Source organism: Sander vitreus, chromosome 13, assembly GCF_031162955.1.
Source record: "Sander vitreus isolate 19-12246 chromosome 13, sanVit1, whole genome shotgun sequence".
Lineage (NCBI taxonomy): Eukaryota > Metazoa > Chordata > Actinopteri > Perciformes > Percidae > Sander > Sander vitreus.
The window spans coordinates 9,371,823-9,389,552 of NC_135867.1; the positions used below are offsets into that span (position 1 = coordinate 9,371,823).

The 17,730-nt window shown below is 38.7% G+C and overlaps 1 protein-coding gene across 4 annotated transcripts in view; it reads right to left on the minus strand.

Moving 5' to 3' along the window:
- Window positions 1-860: 860 nt before the first annotated feature.
- acsl6 (acyl-CoA synthetase long chain family member 6) overlaps window positions 861-17,730 on the minus strand; it is a 44,278-nt gene continuing 27,408 nt past the window's right edge. For all 4 annotated transcript variants that reach the window (XM_078265956.1, XM_078265955.1, XM_078265957.1 and 1 more), the window contains 14 exons: window positions 16,657-16,689; window positions 15,752-15,803; window positions 13,157-13,230; window positions 12,858-12,935; window positions 10,185-10,319; window positions 9,528-9,662; window positions 8,726-8,821; window positions 8,335-8,407; window positions 4,565-4,653; window positions 3,966-4,082; window positions 3,651-3,794; window positions 3,299-3,400; window positions 3,139-3,210; window positions 861-2,701 (listed from right to left, as the gene is read on the minus strand). In XM_078265956.1, coding sequence (XP_078122082.1) covers window positions 2,561-2,701; window positions 3,139-3,210; window positions 3,299-3,400; window positions 3,651-3,794; window positions 3,966-4,082; window positions 4,565-4,653; window positions 8,335-8,407; window positions 8,726-8,821; window positions 9,528-9,662; window positions 10,185-10,319; window positions 12,858-12,935; window positions 13,157-13,230; window positions 15,752-15,803; window positions 16,657-16,689 — 1,341 coding nt within the window. In that variant the 3' untranslated portion in view covers window positions 861-2,560. The remainder of the gene's footprint in view (window positions 2,702-3,138; window positions 3,211-3,298; window positions 3,401-3,650; window positions 3,795-3,965; window positions 4,083-4,564; window positions 4,654-8,334; window positions 8,408-8,725; window positions 8,822-9,527; window positions 9,663-10,184; window positions 10,320-12,857; window positions 12,936-13,156; window positions 13,231-15,751; window positions 15,804-16,656; window positions 16,690-17,730) is intronic.

A 17,730-nucleotide genomic window follows, 5' to 3' on the forward strand; every position in this document is an offset into this window, starting at 1 on the left:
TGCGAGCTTCTCCTGTACTATACGGTAATTAATCTACTATGTGACAGTAAGTCACGTGGTAATGACACAATCATTGTCCTATTATCCTATATAACCTACTTTTATAAAAAAACTTCTATTACGGAGCCATAACGTGAGATACAAGGTAATGGAGCCTTGTATACATTGTCGTGTTTCTTTAGAAATAAACAATGGACAAATAGAGTCTTTAAATGCTTCAGATGTAAAGTTATTCGCTGTAAGTGATCGCCAAAATGAATGGCAGTCAATGGAACGCTAACGGGAGGTGATGGCTTGGTAGCATCAAAATGGCGCCATAGGAGCTATGCATTCCAGGGAGCGACATTTTTATTTGCAGGATGGTAGGGGAAGAACCCGCCCTACTCTCCCTCTGAATGGCTAGTACTCGTTGCCTGCTCTGGTGGGATTGGTTATGTTTAGGCAAGAGGAGTGGGATTGGTTATGGTTAGGGTAAGAATGTCAGGGTTAGCCAATCATGGATGAGTTCCCTAATGAATATTCATGAGTCTTCCCCTACCATCCTGCAAAAAAAAAACTCGCTTTTGGGGAGAGGCTCACCCCCTTGGTTTTTTCATACCAGTCTCTAGTACTTCCAGGGAAACCTTTTCAAAATAAAACCTGTATGCAAATAGCATTGAATACACCATGAAAAAGAAACAAGACAACCTGTTTAAAATCATTCCATAATATCTTTATTTCATTGCCCATTTCCCACCCTCCCTAATCCCTATTGCTGCACTCAATCATTACAAGGATATGGTGCTGATTCCATTTTACAGCAGAATAGATAAATAAATAAGTACAATTCATCTCACTACACGCAAAAAGAGAGAAAGAAATCCATTCAAACCATTGATTTAATAAATATGCTTACATCTAGCTGTCCTCATTTATGTACATCCACACTGTTTATGCTTTGGGACGGTAAACAACTTAAAAAACCTATACATTACTTCTATGTGTAAACCCTCCAAAAATGTTTTATTTTGTTTAAAAGTTGATGGTTGTTCTATTTTCCTCCAGTGAGTGGAATTCATCAGCTTTGCCTACATTACAAAGCCTTGCACTAGCAGCAGTGGCTGTGGGCAGCTGCATACAACCTGCTTTTAATGGCCACAAAGAAATACTCTTTTTCAAGTCAGACGGTAACGGTGCCAGCCTTGCAGGGCAAACTGCATGCATTGCCCTGAGCCCTGGTTTTGCATTATCTTTTTTCCTTTTACCTGACATACTATTTGTGCAAAGATGGATGTAAAGAAAGTTGTGATTGAACTGACTTGTGAACCTTGATGATTGTTACAGTGGGCCAGTCCTTTACATAAACACGGAGATTGCATGCTAACTGCTGATCACAGCCATGTAGAGGGTCCTTAATGAATGAATATGGATGTGGCTCAAACATTGAGATGCTCTACATGGAGCAGACAGCAATGATTTGTAAGGCAGGAGCTGCTACTCTCTTTACCTTGTTATCTTAATTCTGACCACAAACATGAGGGTGTGGTTTTGGTCAAATTGCACGAGGTCTGGGTTAAAAGTTTGATCTTTGTTGTGTCAGCTCAGGGGAAATGTATCAGGCCCTGCTGAGCGGCACTGCTGACAGCAGCTTGTTTGATTAAAGGAAAATCTACTGTTTTCCACTAAGGATAAGGTCCATTACCATCCTACAAGTTATCAGCAAGATATCTCCTTGAGCTACACTATACACAAAGACATCCCGCTTGCTGTCGTCGACTGTGGCTTTAGGTTGTGTTTGGCTGGTGGGTTTAAACTGATGGAGAAGAGAGGAGAAGCAGATTGATGGAAAGTAGGAATGGATTGCTCAACATGAAATGTTGATGAATTAATTAACAGAGCATTTCGTGGTTTGTTTGGGTGGATAGCAGGTGGCAATATGTGGAAGATTTCCCATGCCTAAATGAATACAAATCGAACAAAGTAATAAAGTGAATTAAAATACTTGTAATACTGTATGCATTTGCTTTTTCTGTACGCACAATTATTGGTTCGATGGTGTTTTTTGCCTTCAACGGTGCCTTCCAGGCAGCTAACCCTAACCTTAATCCTAAACATAACCATTGCCGCGCTGCCTGGGAGGAGACGTTGGGGGCAAAAAACACCAAAGACCCAATTATTGTGCCAAAATTGTGTCATAATTATCTGTCTAAACTGCCCTCTGCAGGACAACACTGAAATGCACCACTTCGTTTTGTGATGTTTTTAATGTGACAGAAAATTCATTGTCACAATAAAAAAACAATTCAGTTAACAGACTAGAAGCTAATTTCTCTTTTTGACTTATGTTTTTGTGTAATTATGATACAGTAAATGCATTCCTAAAAGGGAAAAACATATAACTACATGTATTGCATTTCACTTAATTTCTTTGTATTTAAGCATTTTAAATCTTCTATAGAAGGGGGATGTTTCCCCAAAGCATCTTAAGCCGAAGATGTCACATCTTTGTCCCACTGCAGGTCAATGGTCAAAGCAGGTGTTAGTTTTAAGATGCTTGAAGGAAAATGAGGTCTGCCGGCCTTCACATGGAGATGCTGCTGTAGAGTTGGTCGATCTTCTCCTTGAAGAACTCCTTCAGCTCTGGCCTCTTGGCCTTAAGTGTCGGAGTCAGGAGGCCGTTTACAATGGAGAACATCTCGTTGTGGATGTAGATGTTTTTCACCTTTAAATGGAAAATGGGAAAGAATAGAAAAGATGTTGAATGAGACCAAAATTTCGTGGAAGTCTCCCCCAAGTTACTGCAAGCGTCTTGGGTTATATCACTTTAAGAATAGACAAGAACCCTGGGTTGTGTAATTTTAGGCAATATTACAAGTCTTAGCATGAGTCTTGTAATATACAGTATTTTTCAGCTAAACCTTTGCTTATCCAAGGGAACAAGCACCTAGGCGAAATAACTGACTTTAGCGTTATTTGTTTTAAGAAATATAAATAAATATATATATATAAAATATATGTTAACTGAAGACATTTATTCTGTATCTTTAAGACCTAGGTTATTTTACATGTCTTTTAAAGATAATAAGAAAAATACTGCTACAACAAAAGGCAGAGCGAACAGTTTTTGCCTCAAACCCAAACACATAACTGCCTACCTACCTGCTCAAAAGAGTGGAGGCCACTGGCCTTGCCCAGATGCACCAGATCTTTAAGGATTGCCTTCTTTAATTCCTGTTGATTAAAAAATAAAGTTAATTTCCATAGAATTCTTTATTTTTAGCCTCTATTATTAACAGCATTTGAGCTGCGTGCCACCTACCGTGTTTTTACAGAGGTCCTTGTAGGTGCCTATTATGCCTTTTTTCTTGGCCCATTCAGGCATGACTTCAGGGTCAGGAACCACAATTCCCACCAAACAGGACTTGAAAGAGCAAACCCAAATGAAAAGTCAAAAGATTGTGTACTCAATCATCTTGAAAATTAGCACAAGACAGATGATTGTGTATTATATTTGTCCAAGAACCATAGCTCAGACATACTGCCAGCCCCAGGCTCTCAGGAGCCACTAATTTAATTAGCATCTTGGAAAGCTTAACGTGTACAGCTAAGAATTAGATTAATTAAGGTCTAGCCAACATTAAGATCATGTGTGTTTGTTTTAGTATTCTTACCTGCAGGCTATCTCCATGAACATAGAGCTGTGCCACAGGTTCACTTCTAATGTAGATGTTCTCGATCTTCTCAGGGGAGATGTACTCGCCCTGCGCCAACTTGAAGATGTGCTTCTTCCTGTCAATGATCTTTAGTGTGCCATTCTACAGGAGAGGAGAATAAATGACAAGAGGAAGAAACAGGATGACAAATCCTGGGATGTACTCGTGTAAAAACAAAGCATTAATTAAATCCAATGCCGTGTAATATAAAATACTTAATTATAATGCCTAAATAATCTTTAGTCTGATGTGAGCTTTACTGTATGTACATACAGGCAACCATTTGCCGATGTCTCCAGTGTGAAGCCAGCTGTCTGCATCCAGTGTCTCGGCCGTCCTCTCTGGGTCTTTGAGGTACCCCTTAAACACGTTTGGTCCCTTCACACAAACCTAGATGGTAGATTAGAAGAGTGGAAAAGAATCGAGGTCAGAGGTGAAATATATACACTGTATCTCCTGTACAAACACTTACACTGGTTTTCAAAAGTCAATACCTTTTTATTCTTATGAAAAAAAAAGCATGTTTTTATTTTATATGATGCTTTTATTCTCTTGGTTATGTGCCTGCATGTCAACTCCTACATTTAAAAAAAACATTTTTTGATCTAGTAATATATTTTTTTAAATGTTGTTTTACACACCTCATATCTTTGGCCTTGTTATCTTGGCATGTTAAGATATGAGTATATAAAGCAACATTGTAAAATTTCAAACGAGCTTACAGTTAGCCCTCTGACGTGTGGAAATCATGATGAACACACACACACACACACACACACACACACACACACACACACACACACACACACACACACAATCATACACATGTGTACAGTGTGTATGTTTCTTTCTTTCAAAATCATGTTCCTTACCTCTCCCTCTCCCTTAGAGGCAAAGTAGTTCTTGTCAGGAACATCCACCAGTTTGATGAGGTTACATGGCAGTGGGGCCCCAACGTGACCTATTTACAGGGTCAGAACAAACAAAACAATTAAAAACTCACCAAAATAACCTTTTTTTAATTTTTTCCTTTTTTTGTCTCAACTTGGATTGTCCAATTCCCCCCCACATGCAGCCGTTGTCGCTGCTAACACTGTCCACTGTTGAATGAATTTCCTAAAGAAAATAACAAACAACCTTTTATAATTAATTGTACATTGTACTCTAAGCTCAACAATAAGCACATTTGATGTTCACTTGAAACCAAAATGTGTGAGGAGGAGGGATCATTTTCACACAAAAACCCCTCATATTTTTTTAATAGAAATACAAATATTTCATGAGATATCAGAACGGAGCAGTAGGGGGGGGTGATAGACTACATTTTGATGTTAGTCAACATAGTGAGTGTTATCTAACTGTCTAACAGGATGTTGTGGTTTTGGCTGATGCAATGATACAAATTGTATTGTGCCATTTTCCTACAGTTCAAGGGTCAAGGCAACTGATAGTACATTTAAATGAGGATTGTTTTTCATAAACTGACTTTTGAAGTACTGAAGTAGGTTTACTTCTACTCCAGTTAAATAGCAGTAAACAAACAGTATCTGGCCTCAAGTAAGAGATCAAACTACTCTTTTAATGTTTATGGTAGCACCGTTTCTAAATGTACATTACACTGTATGTGATTAGCCTTTTACTAGTCTGGCTTACCGGATGTTAAGTGCTGGGATAAAGTATGACATCCGGAGCGTCTTTCACGCACTGTGATTGGTTTGAGAAATACTAACAAGCCAGCACATTTTTTCCCCTATGCCAGAATGTTAACACTTGTAGCCAGACCATACTCCTGTGCTGACACAGCACTGTGGACATCTGGAAATGCAAGACCATCCTTTTATTTATTCAAACAAAAACAAATTCAAGTGTGTGTACAAGAAGAAAAATAAAAGACCACTCTGTCTCACAAAATTGCACTAGCTGCTTAATGCTATAAAGGTCAAATTTAGTAAGATTAAAGTACTCACTGTGGTTTACCTTTTGAGCCTACTCTATACAAAAAACTAGTGTAGTTAAAGGTCTGTCCACACAGAGTAAACAAAATTAACTGAACAGGTGATGTGATGTTCACCAGGCTCTCAGCAATACAGCAATAAGCTGTGTGGTGATTTTGGTGTAGTGTTATTTTATCTTATTCATGTTGTGTGCAGGCAGTTAGATACATGTGTTTTGGGCTATGGACCTTTTTCACAGCAGACATTTTGACTTGTCATAGTAGGAAAAGCACAGCTGAAACTGATAACCTTAAAGATGGCTCAATTCCATCAAGTGTCCCAGTAAGCTATTTCAGTGAGTCAGCATGCACAACACCAGGGCCTCTCCTAAGTGGAATGCAGCCATCATTAATGGTTTTGAATACACCTGTGCTTTTCCTGCTATGACATGTCAACATGTCTGCCATGAAAAAGGTCTATTAAAATGTGAAGGCCTGGGAAAAAAGGTGAAGGTAGATATTAGGTTAGGCATTAAGTTAGTGTAGGCAGATTTAATTGATTTAAAATGTACATCCTAGATAAGAAACCAAGGTAATGTATTAAAATGCAAGGGTTTATTTTGCTATAGCTAAAAATCTATTATTTGATGACTTAAAGGTTCAGTTGGTAACTTTTATAAAACAAGTTTTGTCATATGTGCTGAAACTGTCACTATATCCTGACAGTAGTACACGAGACAGATAATCTGTGAAAAAAAATCACATGATCAGTTCTAGTGCTCCTAATTGCATTTTGCAAGGTTCCAGGCAAGAAGTAGGCAATGCAGTGACAGAATGTTCATCCATATTTGGCTGCCTAGTTTGATAGTTTGAGTCATCACGAGCAGTGATTGAAACTGCGTGAGAGACTCCTCTGATCTGATTGGTTGTTTTCCTTCAGGCGCGGTGGAATCTTGCAAATGCCTTTAGGAGCACTAGGAGTAGGCATGTTTTTTCACAGATTGTCTGTCTTATGATGTAAGGATATAGTGGCAGTTTCAGCAAATATAACAACTTATTTTTAGGAAAGTTGCTGACTGCAGCTTTGATCAGACACATAACAAAGGTAAACAGCTTTAAGTCTAAATAACTGGATAACGTTCCCTTGGAAAATTACCATCAATGCCAACACAAAAATGTAGGCGCCTAAAGGGTAAATATGTACAGGCAGTTATGACAGCTACTTGTTTTTTACAGGCTTGTTGATGTAGGAAATCACCTAAGCAGGCATTATGACTATAAATAATGTTGCCCAACAACTTTCTTCTCTTCTAGGCCTCTCCTTTTTTCTTTCTCAATCAACTTTACAGCCATTCCCTCATTTACACTCTGCTTTCTTTCCGTTGAGTGTAATCAAGAAAACGTTTACTGGGAGAGGGTCGCAAGACGCAAGCTTTTATTTTGAAAAGTAGAAGCTCGGGACGGCACCAGGCGGGATGGCATGAGACGGGATGGCATGACACGGGACGCTCCAGGCTGCAGCCATACAGTCTTGGAAAAGGCTGAAAGACTGCTGATGCTGTCTGTGAAAGTGCTATCATGGTGACGAGTCGTTGTAAACATCCTTTAATCAGTTATGGACCGTGTCACCTGCTGTTAAACTGCACCACACCTGCTAATGTTAATGAGTGAGAGACAGTGTGAGAGAACCCTTCAAACAAGCCTTAATAAATCCACAACAGTACATGCTATCGAAACGACTTCACCGTTAGAGATACACGACCTTTGTGAACGTATTCATGTAAAATTTATGTTGATAAACTTAAAAATGTGGGCATATCAGCGAAAAAGTGGTTCGCTCTGCGTTTCGCTGGGAAATGTGGAGGACGTTTAACATGGCAGCAAATGGAGGAAGATGTGGAACTCTTGTCATTTGGAAGCTCATCGAGCCAAAAGTATAAGGCATATCGCATAACTGAGCACATTGGCTGAAAATAGAAAAAATACCTACGTTTTGATGTATAAATTGTGTATGACAAGTAGATATTGTGGGCGTGAGAGCAATTTATAGAGAGGGGACAAAGATAATTTTTTTAAGGCTCTGTGCTCTAGCGATGACATCATCCACTCTAGCTGGCCCCAACACACACTCATTAGAAACACAGAAAAATCCTGAAATGATCACTAAACTTAAACAGCTTTTTCACAAAAACTGTAAAAGATATCAAACTAAAAAGATATAGCCTAATACCTGAAGCTTTTGTGAACATTTCAAAATTTGTTTGGTGTCTGTAGGTGAATGTACAAAGGAGCTGAATCTTTTGGGAGCGGAAGGAGATTTTAAGGATTTGAAGCATGCTCTCATTGACTTCAATGTTAAAAAAAAAAGTGTTAAAAAGCTTCATATTTTAAAAAGTATAAATAGTAGAAAAAAAGTTGAAGAAGTCCCATCATTAGCTAAAAGAGCTGAACATTTTAAAAGTTGAATGGTTTTAATAGCTGAACGTATGCAGAAGTTACGGAGAGCCAAAAAACGTACGGAATAATAAAAATGGCTGAAAGGAATAACAATAGATGGAATGCTGCTGAATCAGCATTCCCACAGTTATGACTCAACCATGTCACTTTTAGACATTTGTACTGAGCCTCTAGTCTAGTAAACAAGTTCAGTGAGTCTGGCAGAGATAATGTTTTGTCTTCCATTCCTATGTCTGTTACATAAACACTCACCTGGGGTCCAGTCTCCAGGTGTGGTAAAGGTGCAGCCAGCTGTGCACTCTGTCTGGCCGTATGCTTCATACACCTACACACAGACACAGGCGATGTTGAGAGGGTTTTGTATGGTATTTGAGTGCACCCACATTCATTCATTCATGTATGTGAATGTGTATGTGTATGCATGTACTGTATGTATCTTTGTGAGGACCGGTTTGAGTTTTAGGCCTTGAGAGTGGGGACATTTTGTCTGGTCCTCACTTCTTTAAAGGGTTTATACTTAGTTTTAGGCTTAGGGTTAGAACTAGGTATCGGTTAAGGTAAGGGTTTGGGTTTGGGTTAAGCATGTAGTTGTTATTGCTAGGGCCTAGAGAATTCATTATGTGAATGTTTGTGTGTGTCTGACCTGGCATCCCAGGGCTGCTCTGAGAAATCCCAGGACAGCAGGCGAGGTGGGAGCCGCTCCTGTTATAATCATCCTCAGTCTTCCTCCGAGGCTGGCCTGCACAGAGAGGAAACAAATCATCAGTACATATTCTTACATACAGTCTTCATTTTCAATTTTTTTTTTTAAATAATATTAATACAAAAACAAAAAGAAATCATGAATTTATTGTTTGTACTGAATAAAAAAAAAAGGGCTTTCAAGGCCGTGGAAATCTTTCTTTGCCAATATGCTTCTTACTGTATGCGATGGGGTCCAACATGAACACACAATTATCTGCCAAAGTTTGAACAATTCTTTGGTATTTTACATTTCTTCTTCTTTTTTTCTCTTTGCTAACTGGTTTGAAGTATGTTGGGCTTGGTTGGTAAAATGAGATCATGTATTTCTGAGCACCAATCAGGATTTAGCAACATCTGAATCTGATGACAGTTGGTAGGCTGTTTGGTATTAAACTCTTAATAAAAAATCAACAGTCTTTTTCAAAAAAATTTCCTGTACAAATGCACAGAAGTTAATGCAATTAGAACTGGTGGCATTTAGGGTAAAAACTCCAATGTCAGAAGTCAGGCTTTAGCTTCAACTGTGCACCTTCATCATACAGTAATTTACTTCCACAAATTCTCCAGTTATTTTTTTTTTCAAAATGCCCTGAGTATACAGAAGTATATGTTGTGTATAGTGATGTTACAGGATATCACCAGCTCATGTAACATAAGTCCATAGTAGCACATTTAGCTCTGGGAGAGGAAACACTATTTACCTGAATTTTACTGAAGAAGATTTTGTCCCATAAGCTGTCACTGCGAATGATCCCGTTGCTTACTTCAGCACCTTTTCTCTTGGCAGCAAAGTTGAGCAGCCAGCGCTTCAATGGGGTGTTAGCTTGGCTGAAGATCTGCAGAGGAGACAAAGACAAAATACAAGTTTGTTTGGTTGGGGACAGGTCCTTCTCATTCCAGCGGTTAAAAACAAGTACATTTATTCATGTAAATTGCCCCAAAATGAGCAGGAAGCAGGTAACACCCCAATAAGTGCAAGAACAAAACTCTCATTCCTTCTCCCACATTATAAATGTACCAACTCTCTCAGAGGTTTTTATTACATATAATGACTTTCTGAAGAAACTGGACTTCAAATGCATTAGTCATGGTTGATAACCAACACTTCATTCTATCCCTAAATCACAGCTACAGTACTGGATGTACTCAAAACAGTAGTGGTGACCAATTTCATTTGATTTTCAAACCACAAATCCCTGTCAGTGTAGGTGTCCAATTCCCAGACAATACCCATTTTTACAGCAGTTTTTTTGCTAGAGAAACTCACAATGAACTATAAAGCCAAATTGCTTAATCGCCAGCAGAACAAGCAAACATCAAATTCCTAAAAAAGCCTTTTCTTTATCCGTTCATCTCACCTTGTCGTACATGCGGTTGAGCAGCCGAGGCACCACAGGGAAAATGGTGGGCTGCAGGGCCTTCATGTCATCTGGGAGGAGACGGATGTCGCCTTGATAGAACCCGATTCGTCCTCCATGGCAGTACACCACAGACTGCAGAGACAGACACAAATAGTGGGCCTAACGTTTCTAGCTGCCAGGTATCTTCTATAGACAAAATCCCAACTAATAATAAGGTTTTAGATAAAACTCAGTTGATAGAAATTCCCGGACGTAATCTTTATTCAAATAGCACTTCTCCAATCAATAGTTCAGAGTACATTAGGGACAAAATAAAGTATTATTATTATAATCTGGTAATAATAGAATACAAAGTACAATATTTCAAACTGAAATTGAGTAAAGTAGAATAAGTTAGGAAAATACCAGAGTAAAGTACAAGTATCACATTTCAAAATTGTAAGTGTAAGTACTGCACTTGTACATACTTTCCACCACTGGTTTCTATGTATAATATTATATTTCTAGCAACTAGCAAAATGTTTAAGCAGGTGAGTGGTGGACAACTTAATTTTTTGGGTCTTTGAAGTGAAGAGAGTTTTTTTTTTGAGAATTTGCAGATTATTTTGCAACAAGATACTCTGTATTATATGTTGAGGCATGACTTCTGTGTTTTACACTCATACGTAAGTGGAAATATCAGCACTCATAGAGGATTAACTCAAGTTAGCAGCAGCAAGAGTGACTCATTATTTAGTAATCTATTAATCATGAGTGAAACGTCTGCCTGCTACTACTACTTTCTTTTCTACCCCAGGATCCTGCACCCAGGGGGGGGAAGAGATATGAGTGGTGTTAATTACACTTGCATGACTCAAATCAACAACGCAGAAATCAGACAACCAAGAAAACTGATGTGTAGTGTGCACATTTTTCTGCAACTTGGAGTCGCTTGATGATTCTTGTACAAACTGAGTGCAAATGCAAAAGATATTTCAAATAAAAATTACTATATGTTCAGTTGGCCTGATCTTCAAAATGTTTTTTCCACGCACGCACGCATGCACGCACGCACGCACGCACGCACGCACACACCCTTTTACAGATAATTTGCAGGTTGTGTTTTACACAGACTAGATAGACTAGGATAAGGATTAACTCAGCACACAACCTTTGTTGTCAAGTGGCAGTAAAAACATGCGCCTTTTGTGACCCTGTTCCTGTTTCTGAGGCCATCTGAGGACACAGCGAAGCGGAAGGTATGCCCTCTTTTTTGCCTTTGATTGAGAGATCAGTGGCAGGCCTATCAGAAATGGAGAGCTGTTTTTGTGTGTGCATGAGAGAGACTCTTGAGCTTGCTTCAATTGTGCGGTCTGATGTGCTGCTCTGTGGGGAAGTTAGATGGTTTCCTGTGTCTGAGTCTTAAGCCACTGACAACTCTGCTTGTGTGTTGCAGGCAAACAACCCAGGCAGGTTCAACCTCACCCTAACCATAACCTAATTATATCCCTAATCCTACAACCAAGTCTTAACCCTCACACTGCCCTTTAAACTTTTGGGATCCAGCATTTTGGCCCCACAAAGCTGTTGGGACCCCAGAAGTATACTGGACTCCCGGTTTTTGGACCCCACGAATATAGTTAAACAAGCCCACACACACACACACACACACACACACACACACACACACACACACACACAGAACGGATTAAAATAGCACCTGACCAAACTACCAGTATATCTGGGTATGATGATAAAAACCATAACAAGAAAAGCTAGAATGCACTGTAGAGTCAACAGATCTGATGTTTCCTGTGGGATTTCATGTGACTGGGTTTTGTTGTTGATGTGCCATTATAAGCCAACATATGACAGTTGACTAAGTAGACACAAACACCAAGGGCCCCTGACATAATCTGATGCAACATTTACTGATTATTTCTTTGTTTGTTGTTGATATCTTGTAGTTTCCTAATTTCTTACACGTCGAGTAAAAGGCAACTGTATTAGGGTGAGGGATTAAGAGAAACTCAGCTACATGTGTGGAGGAGAAACCTGATGTTTTGGACATGTAAACTCTTAACAGAGTTTCTAATTAGGGCAAGTGCATGACAAAGAGACATTAGTTTAAGAAGGAATCCCTTTGGCAAAAGTGCTGTATGATAATGTAGTTACTTACAGCTTTGCTTTTACGGCATGACGACTAAAAACAAAAAAATCAAGTGGTTTTCCACAGTTGAAAAGTAGAAGTCAGGCACTGTAAGGACAAATGGTGCATGCTCCTATTACTGTGCCCGTCAGTCTGATTTCTCTCAATAATGTTGTTTCCTGTGTGCATATAAGAAAATACTCTGATATTATCTTCAGATATGTGTGTGTGTGTGTGTGTGTGTGTGTGTGTGTGTGTGTGTGTGTGTGTGTGTGTGTGTGTGTGTGTGTGTGCACTTCGGTAGGATAGGACATGATGCAGCATGCACACCAGTGACTGTAAAAGGCAGGTATGACATTCATCAAAACTAAACCAAAGGAAAGGAGAAGGAAAAGAAAAACAGAGCCTCTCCCTCCCTCCCACTCTTTATCCTTCCCACACACAAAGTCACAGATCCTTCCTCTGCCCCCGCCACACTCCAAGCATCTGATTGCATAACCATCTCAATCCTGTGGTCAAGGATCTCAGTTCAGCCCATTTACCTCAATGAGCCTCTCGAACATGTGAGCCAGTGGCAGGAAGGAAATGAGGCAATCATCTTGGTTGGGAAAAATGACTTTCTGCAGCAGTCAGAAGAAAAGAAACAATTAGATTTAAAAGGATCTCGCAACACGCCGACTGTAATAAAGGTTATAGGGGAAAAGAAAACACAAAATAAAACCAGACTGATGAATCACTTAGCAAAGTCAGACATTGTATTTAAATATTGACTGCAGGGTATCTGGGGTATTGCTATGAAAGATTTCCTAGGAAAAGGACAAAACAAAACACAGTCACTCACGTCTGTTACTTTGAGGAAGCCTGAGAAATCTGCCACCACGTTCCCATGGGTGAGCATAACTCCCTTTGGGTTTCCTGTGTAAGAAGAAAGAAAACACACACCCACACCAACATCAATGAAGTGAAATTCACCTCACCTGGAGTACCATGCAGTTATCCAAGGAATCAGACAATGAAAGACAAACCTGGGTTTTGCAGGAAATTCCTCTGAATTGTACTTACATTTTATGTAAACACTTGCAACCCAAGAATGATTTGGGATTAAAAAAAATATCATCGTGTTTGTGGGCTGTTAAATAGTGTACATCAGGTGTGAAATGCAAAGCAGATACATACTGTAGGCTAATGACCGTATCAATATGTAACATAATTAAAGTTAATTTAATAGAGTGAAGTTTGCCAAAGGGAGACAGTGATCTCTTCAAATTGTTTCACCCTCAAGTAGTCTTTTCTTATTTGCACACTTTAATACCTGCACTGATGAACAACAGCATGTGCGGTCTATACACACACATACATCATGTATATGTGCTGTATATCTGTTGAAAAGACTACTTTTTCAATATAATACATAATACTCTAAATTATTATTTCTAAATTAATGATTCATTTAATCCTATAAAATATAAAAATTTGGGAATGTTGATTGTCTCTCTTTATGTTCCTTTGCCTCTAAAATCTATAAATACACGGTCAAAAACTATTTTACTTAAACCACCAGACTGTGTTTCGAAGCCATGTGTCACCATTATTTAAAGTGGAAAATTACAAATCTGTTGTGTCACAATTTAAAACAGCTCTTTCTCCGTGAAAAAAGAAAATCCCTAAATCACATTTTTCTTGAATGTTTGGCAATTTCTACAACAGACTAAAATTAACATTTTTCTCCACAGTTACTGTAATGCCATTGCATTGCTCAGTCCTTTCTACACACACGCGCACACACACACACACACACACACACACACACACACACACAGTAGTGGTTGTGTAGCAATGACTCTTAAATAAAGTGTTCCTCTTTCCAGATGTATTGTCTGACTCCCACAGCAGTAAACGAGCCGAATAGATGTGGCAACAAAGACGGAGGGAATTCTCAGGAAATGGAAAGTGATGTGTGAAAACTTTACCCCATGTTGGAGTGGCTGCATGTCTCTCTGAAAGCCAGCAGGTGGAAGCGTTTTCAATGGACCATAGAGCTGCAGCTGGTAAACTGACACCAGTGTGTCTTTATATATGTCAATGGTCTTTAGGTGACCTGGACTGTGTGTGTGTGTGTGTGTGTGTGTGTGTGTGTGTGTATATATATATATATATATATATATATATATATATATATATATTTGGTAACACTTTACTTGAAGGTAACTACATAAGAGTGACATGACACAGTCATGACACATGAACCCTAACTCTAACCCTAACCATAACTTGTCATGACAAAAACCAAATGACACTTAATAAAAGAAGCGTTATGTGATAAATGTTTATGACTTGTTTATAATGTTTATGACACGTTCATGACAGTGTCATGTCACTCTTAGGCAGATACCTTCAAGTAAAGTGTAACCATATATTTCACTGCTGCTGTGAAGAAACTGGATTCATTTACAGTAAATGCTTGTCTTCCCATCTCGCCTTCAAGTAGAGCAATAGTTCCACGTCTAGGTCCAAAAGTCATCATACAATTAGAGAGCTTCCCTATTCCAAATGTGAATTTTAATGTGGTATACTTTTGTCTTGTGTTTTTCTTAGCAAAATAAATCTAAATGCATTACACAAAAATGACCGTATACTGAATTTCAGACTGATTTTTGACATATGAAACAACATTCTTAGACATTTCCCGCAAACTCTTCTGATTAACAAGTGACCCCAGTCTTCTATGCTTTAAATCATTCAAAGTGTTTAGCTGCAGCTCTGCAGTTTTATATGCATTCATAAAATATTGGTTAACTATGTGTTATAACTTATGAATACACAACCCTAGTAAGAACAAAGAGTATATATGATTATGAGTCAGAGAGCACATTAATGTTTGACTAGAATTTAATGGAGCAACACCGCTCAGTGAACGTAAGCCTTTGTAAACATGTAAGTGCAGCAAGTAATAAGCTGGAGGGAAATCTTGTTAAATGCATGTTAAAGGTGTAGTTGTCTACATATTATATTGGGCCATTGTATACCTTGGCTTGGCATGGTGCAGTATGGGCAATGTTTTGCATGGATATGCACACAGATCCTCACAGAGAAGCAGTTTAGAAGAAGCACAAAATAAAAATGTCCTTCCAAATTGGGCATTTTTAAATACTTAATAGACCAAATCGAATGTTGCTTTTATAATTTGATATTATATATTTATATTTTAAGTTTTAAGGTTTCTTGTTTTTCCTTTAAAGATGAACATGTGTGATGGTTCTGCCGTTACCAGGCTGTAAAAGGACTTCACTTAATAGTAACGGCAACAGTAATAAAGTTATTGAGAGCATTGTTGATCAGTTAGCTGCACAGTCAATGATCCTGAATGACATGTGTGACTTTCTCAGCACCAAACACGAATAATGCATGTTATTTACACAATTTACAAAATAACTACCTGTGGTTCCACTTGTGAAACAAACAATGGACAGGTCATCTGGCAGCGGTGGCTGTGGAGACAAAATGGTATCGGTCAGAGCATGAGATTTCAATGTAACTTTTAATGAGATGGACTTCTACATCTTACAGCTTTCTTGACAGCAACCTGCATAAAAACCTGTCAAATAGATTAAGGAATGTTGCATGTTTACATACTATATTTATAGTCATTAGCTCTGGCCCTTTTCTCTGCTATCATACCAACAGTAGGACATCCAGAGTTAATGTGCAAATTGCCAAAAAGCTGTCATCAAAACTTTCTTTGAAGTGCATTCAATGCACGCCCTATTTGAAGTTATTCTCTCCCTTCTTTTCAACAGAGAGTAAATACTTGCTTAGCTGGCTAATACCAAGTAGCCAGAGGCTTGGGGCTGAATTGTAACTGTCCCAGTGTTTAATCTGTAAACACCATTTTACGGCTTTATGTGGTCCAGATAAAGCCATAAAATCTGTCAAATTACAGATGCTTTATTTTAGACAGAACAGCCAATGTAAAAGCTTTCAGTAACACAGTATCATGTATTTCATATATATGTTTGAGTCTACAGCCATGCTAACGGCTCTGAGAGGCTGTACTCAGGCACAGTGGTGCTTTGAGCTAAATACTAAGAAGTAAGTAAGTCTAGAATACTTAGAAGTACTAAGACGTTTAGAAAGTAGTACCATGTTCACCATCTTAGTTTAGCCTGTTAGCATGCAAACACTGTCCTAATTTGTATTAAGTATATGATGGAGCAGAGAGGTGGACTGACTGATCGACTGACAGACTGACTTTGCCAGACCCGTGCTGCTTGCATTGCTAAACATGTTGTACAGTGCATCTTTCCCTGTTTGTAGTTGAATCTTGAATTAGCTAGTACTTACTATAGGTTTTCTGTGATGCTCTCTGCCCAGAGCCTGTAAGAAAAACAACATAAAAATAACTATTAGTAGTAGACTTGACACCTTTTAACACATAAATTACAATAAAATTATATTATCAGACATATATTTAGTGTTATATTCCATGCCTCTTTGAATAGTGAGTGTCTTCTGAGTTCTGTCAGTAAACTTTCTTAACCAACGACAGAGGCCAAACATTTGTGGTTCTATGTTGACGGAAATCAGCTCTCTACAATCCCACTGCATTTGTGTACGCTTTGTTGCTGAAATCTGTGATTGTAAGTCAGTGTTAAGCAGCATTTGCATTAAGTCCTCTCATTTACTTTAATCCACCTGATAAACCAGATGAGCTGACTGTCTATCACACTGGCACAGTTAAGACAGGTTCATTAAAGTTGATTGTCACAGAAAAATGACAGTTATGTACACATGCCACACATTGCCAGCTACTTCCTTGTACTGTAAATGGTTCGGTTACAAGGTAACCTTGGTTCTCTGAGTGAAGAGACTAGCTATCTCTCCAGGGCAAGGCCGCTCGGAAACCGTTCCAATCAATGTAAATCAGTGAACCCATGCACATCTGGGCCTTTTATGCCCAAGCATGGGCCCTGAGTGGTGTGTCTTAAAGTGATATTCCCGTCAACTGCCCCAGTGCGTCTGTCCTCTGTACATATGGAATATGTAACTCTGTGGAGAGATCATCTCAGTACGATAGAGAACAATTTATTGGAATGTCCTTATTGGGCTATAAAACCATTGTTTATTTTATTTAAGCATGCAACATTTTTCCCCCGTCTCTCGCTCTTTGTCTTTATGATGTGATCAGAAAGAAAGAAAGAAAACGAAAGAAATCTGCATCTAACCTGGCCTTTGTGAGAGATACTGCTGTGATCTGCTGGACAAGTTTTACATGTCTGTTTGTTGTTGTTGTGATTGTGCTAATGAAGCAGATACAGGAATGTAAAGAGCAGTGGATTTACTGTAAATGTGCACATCAGACATAGAGGCATAACAACATAATAGTACATTCTTTTGTTTTTGTGAAATGCTCCATTT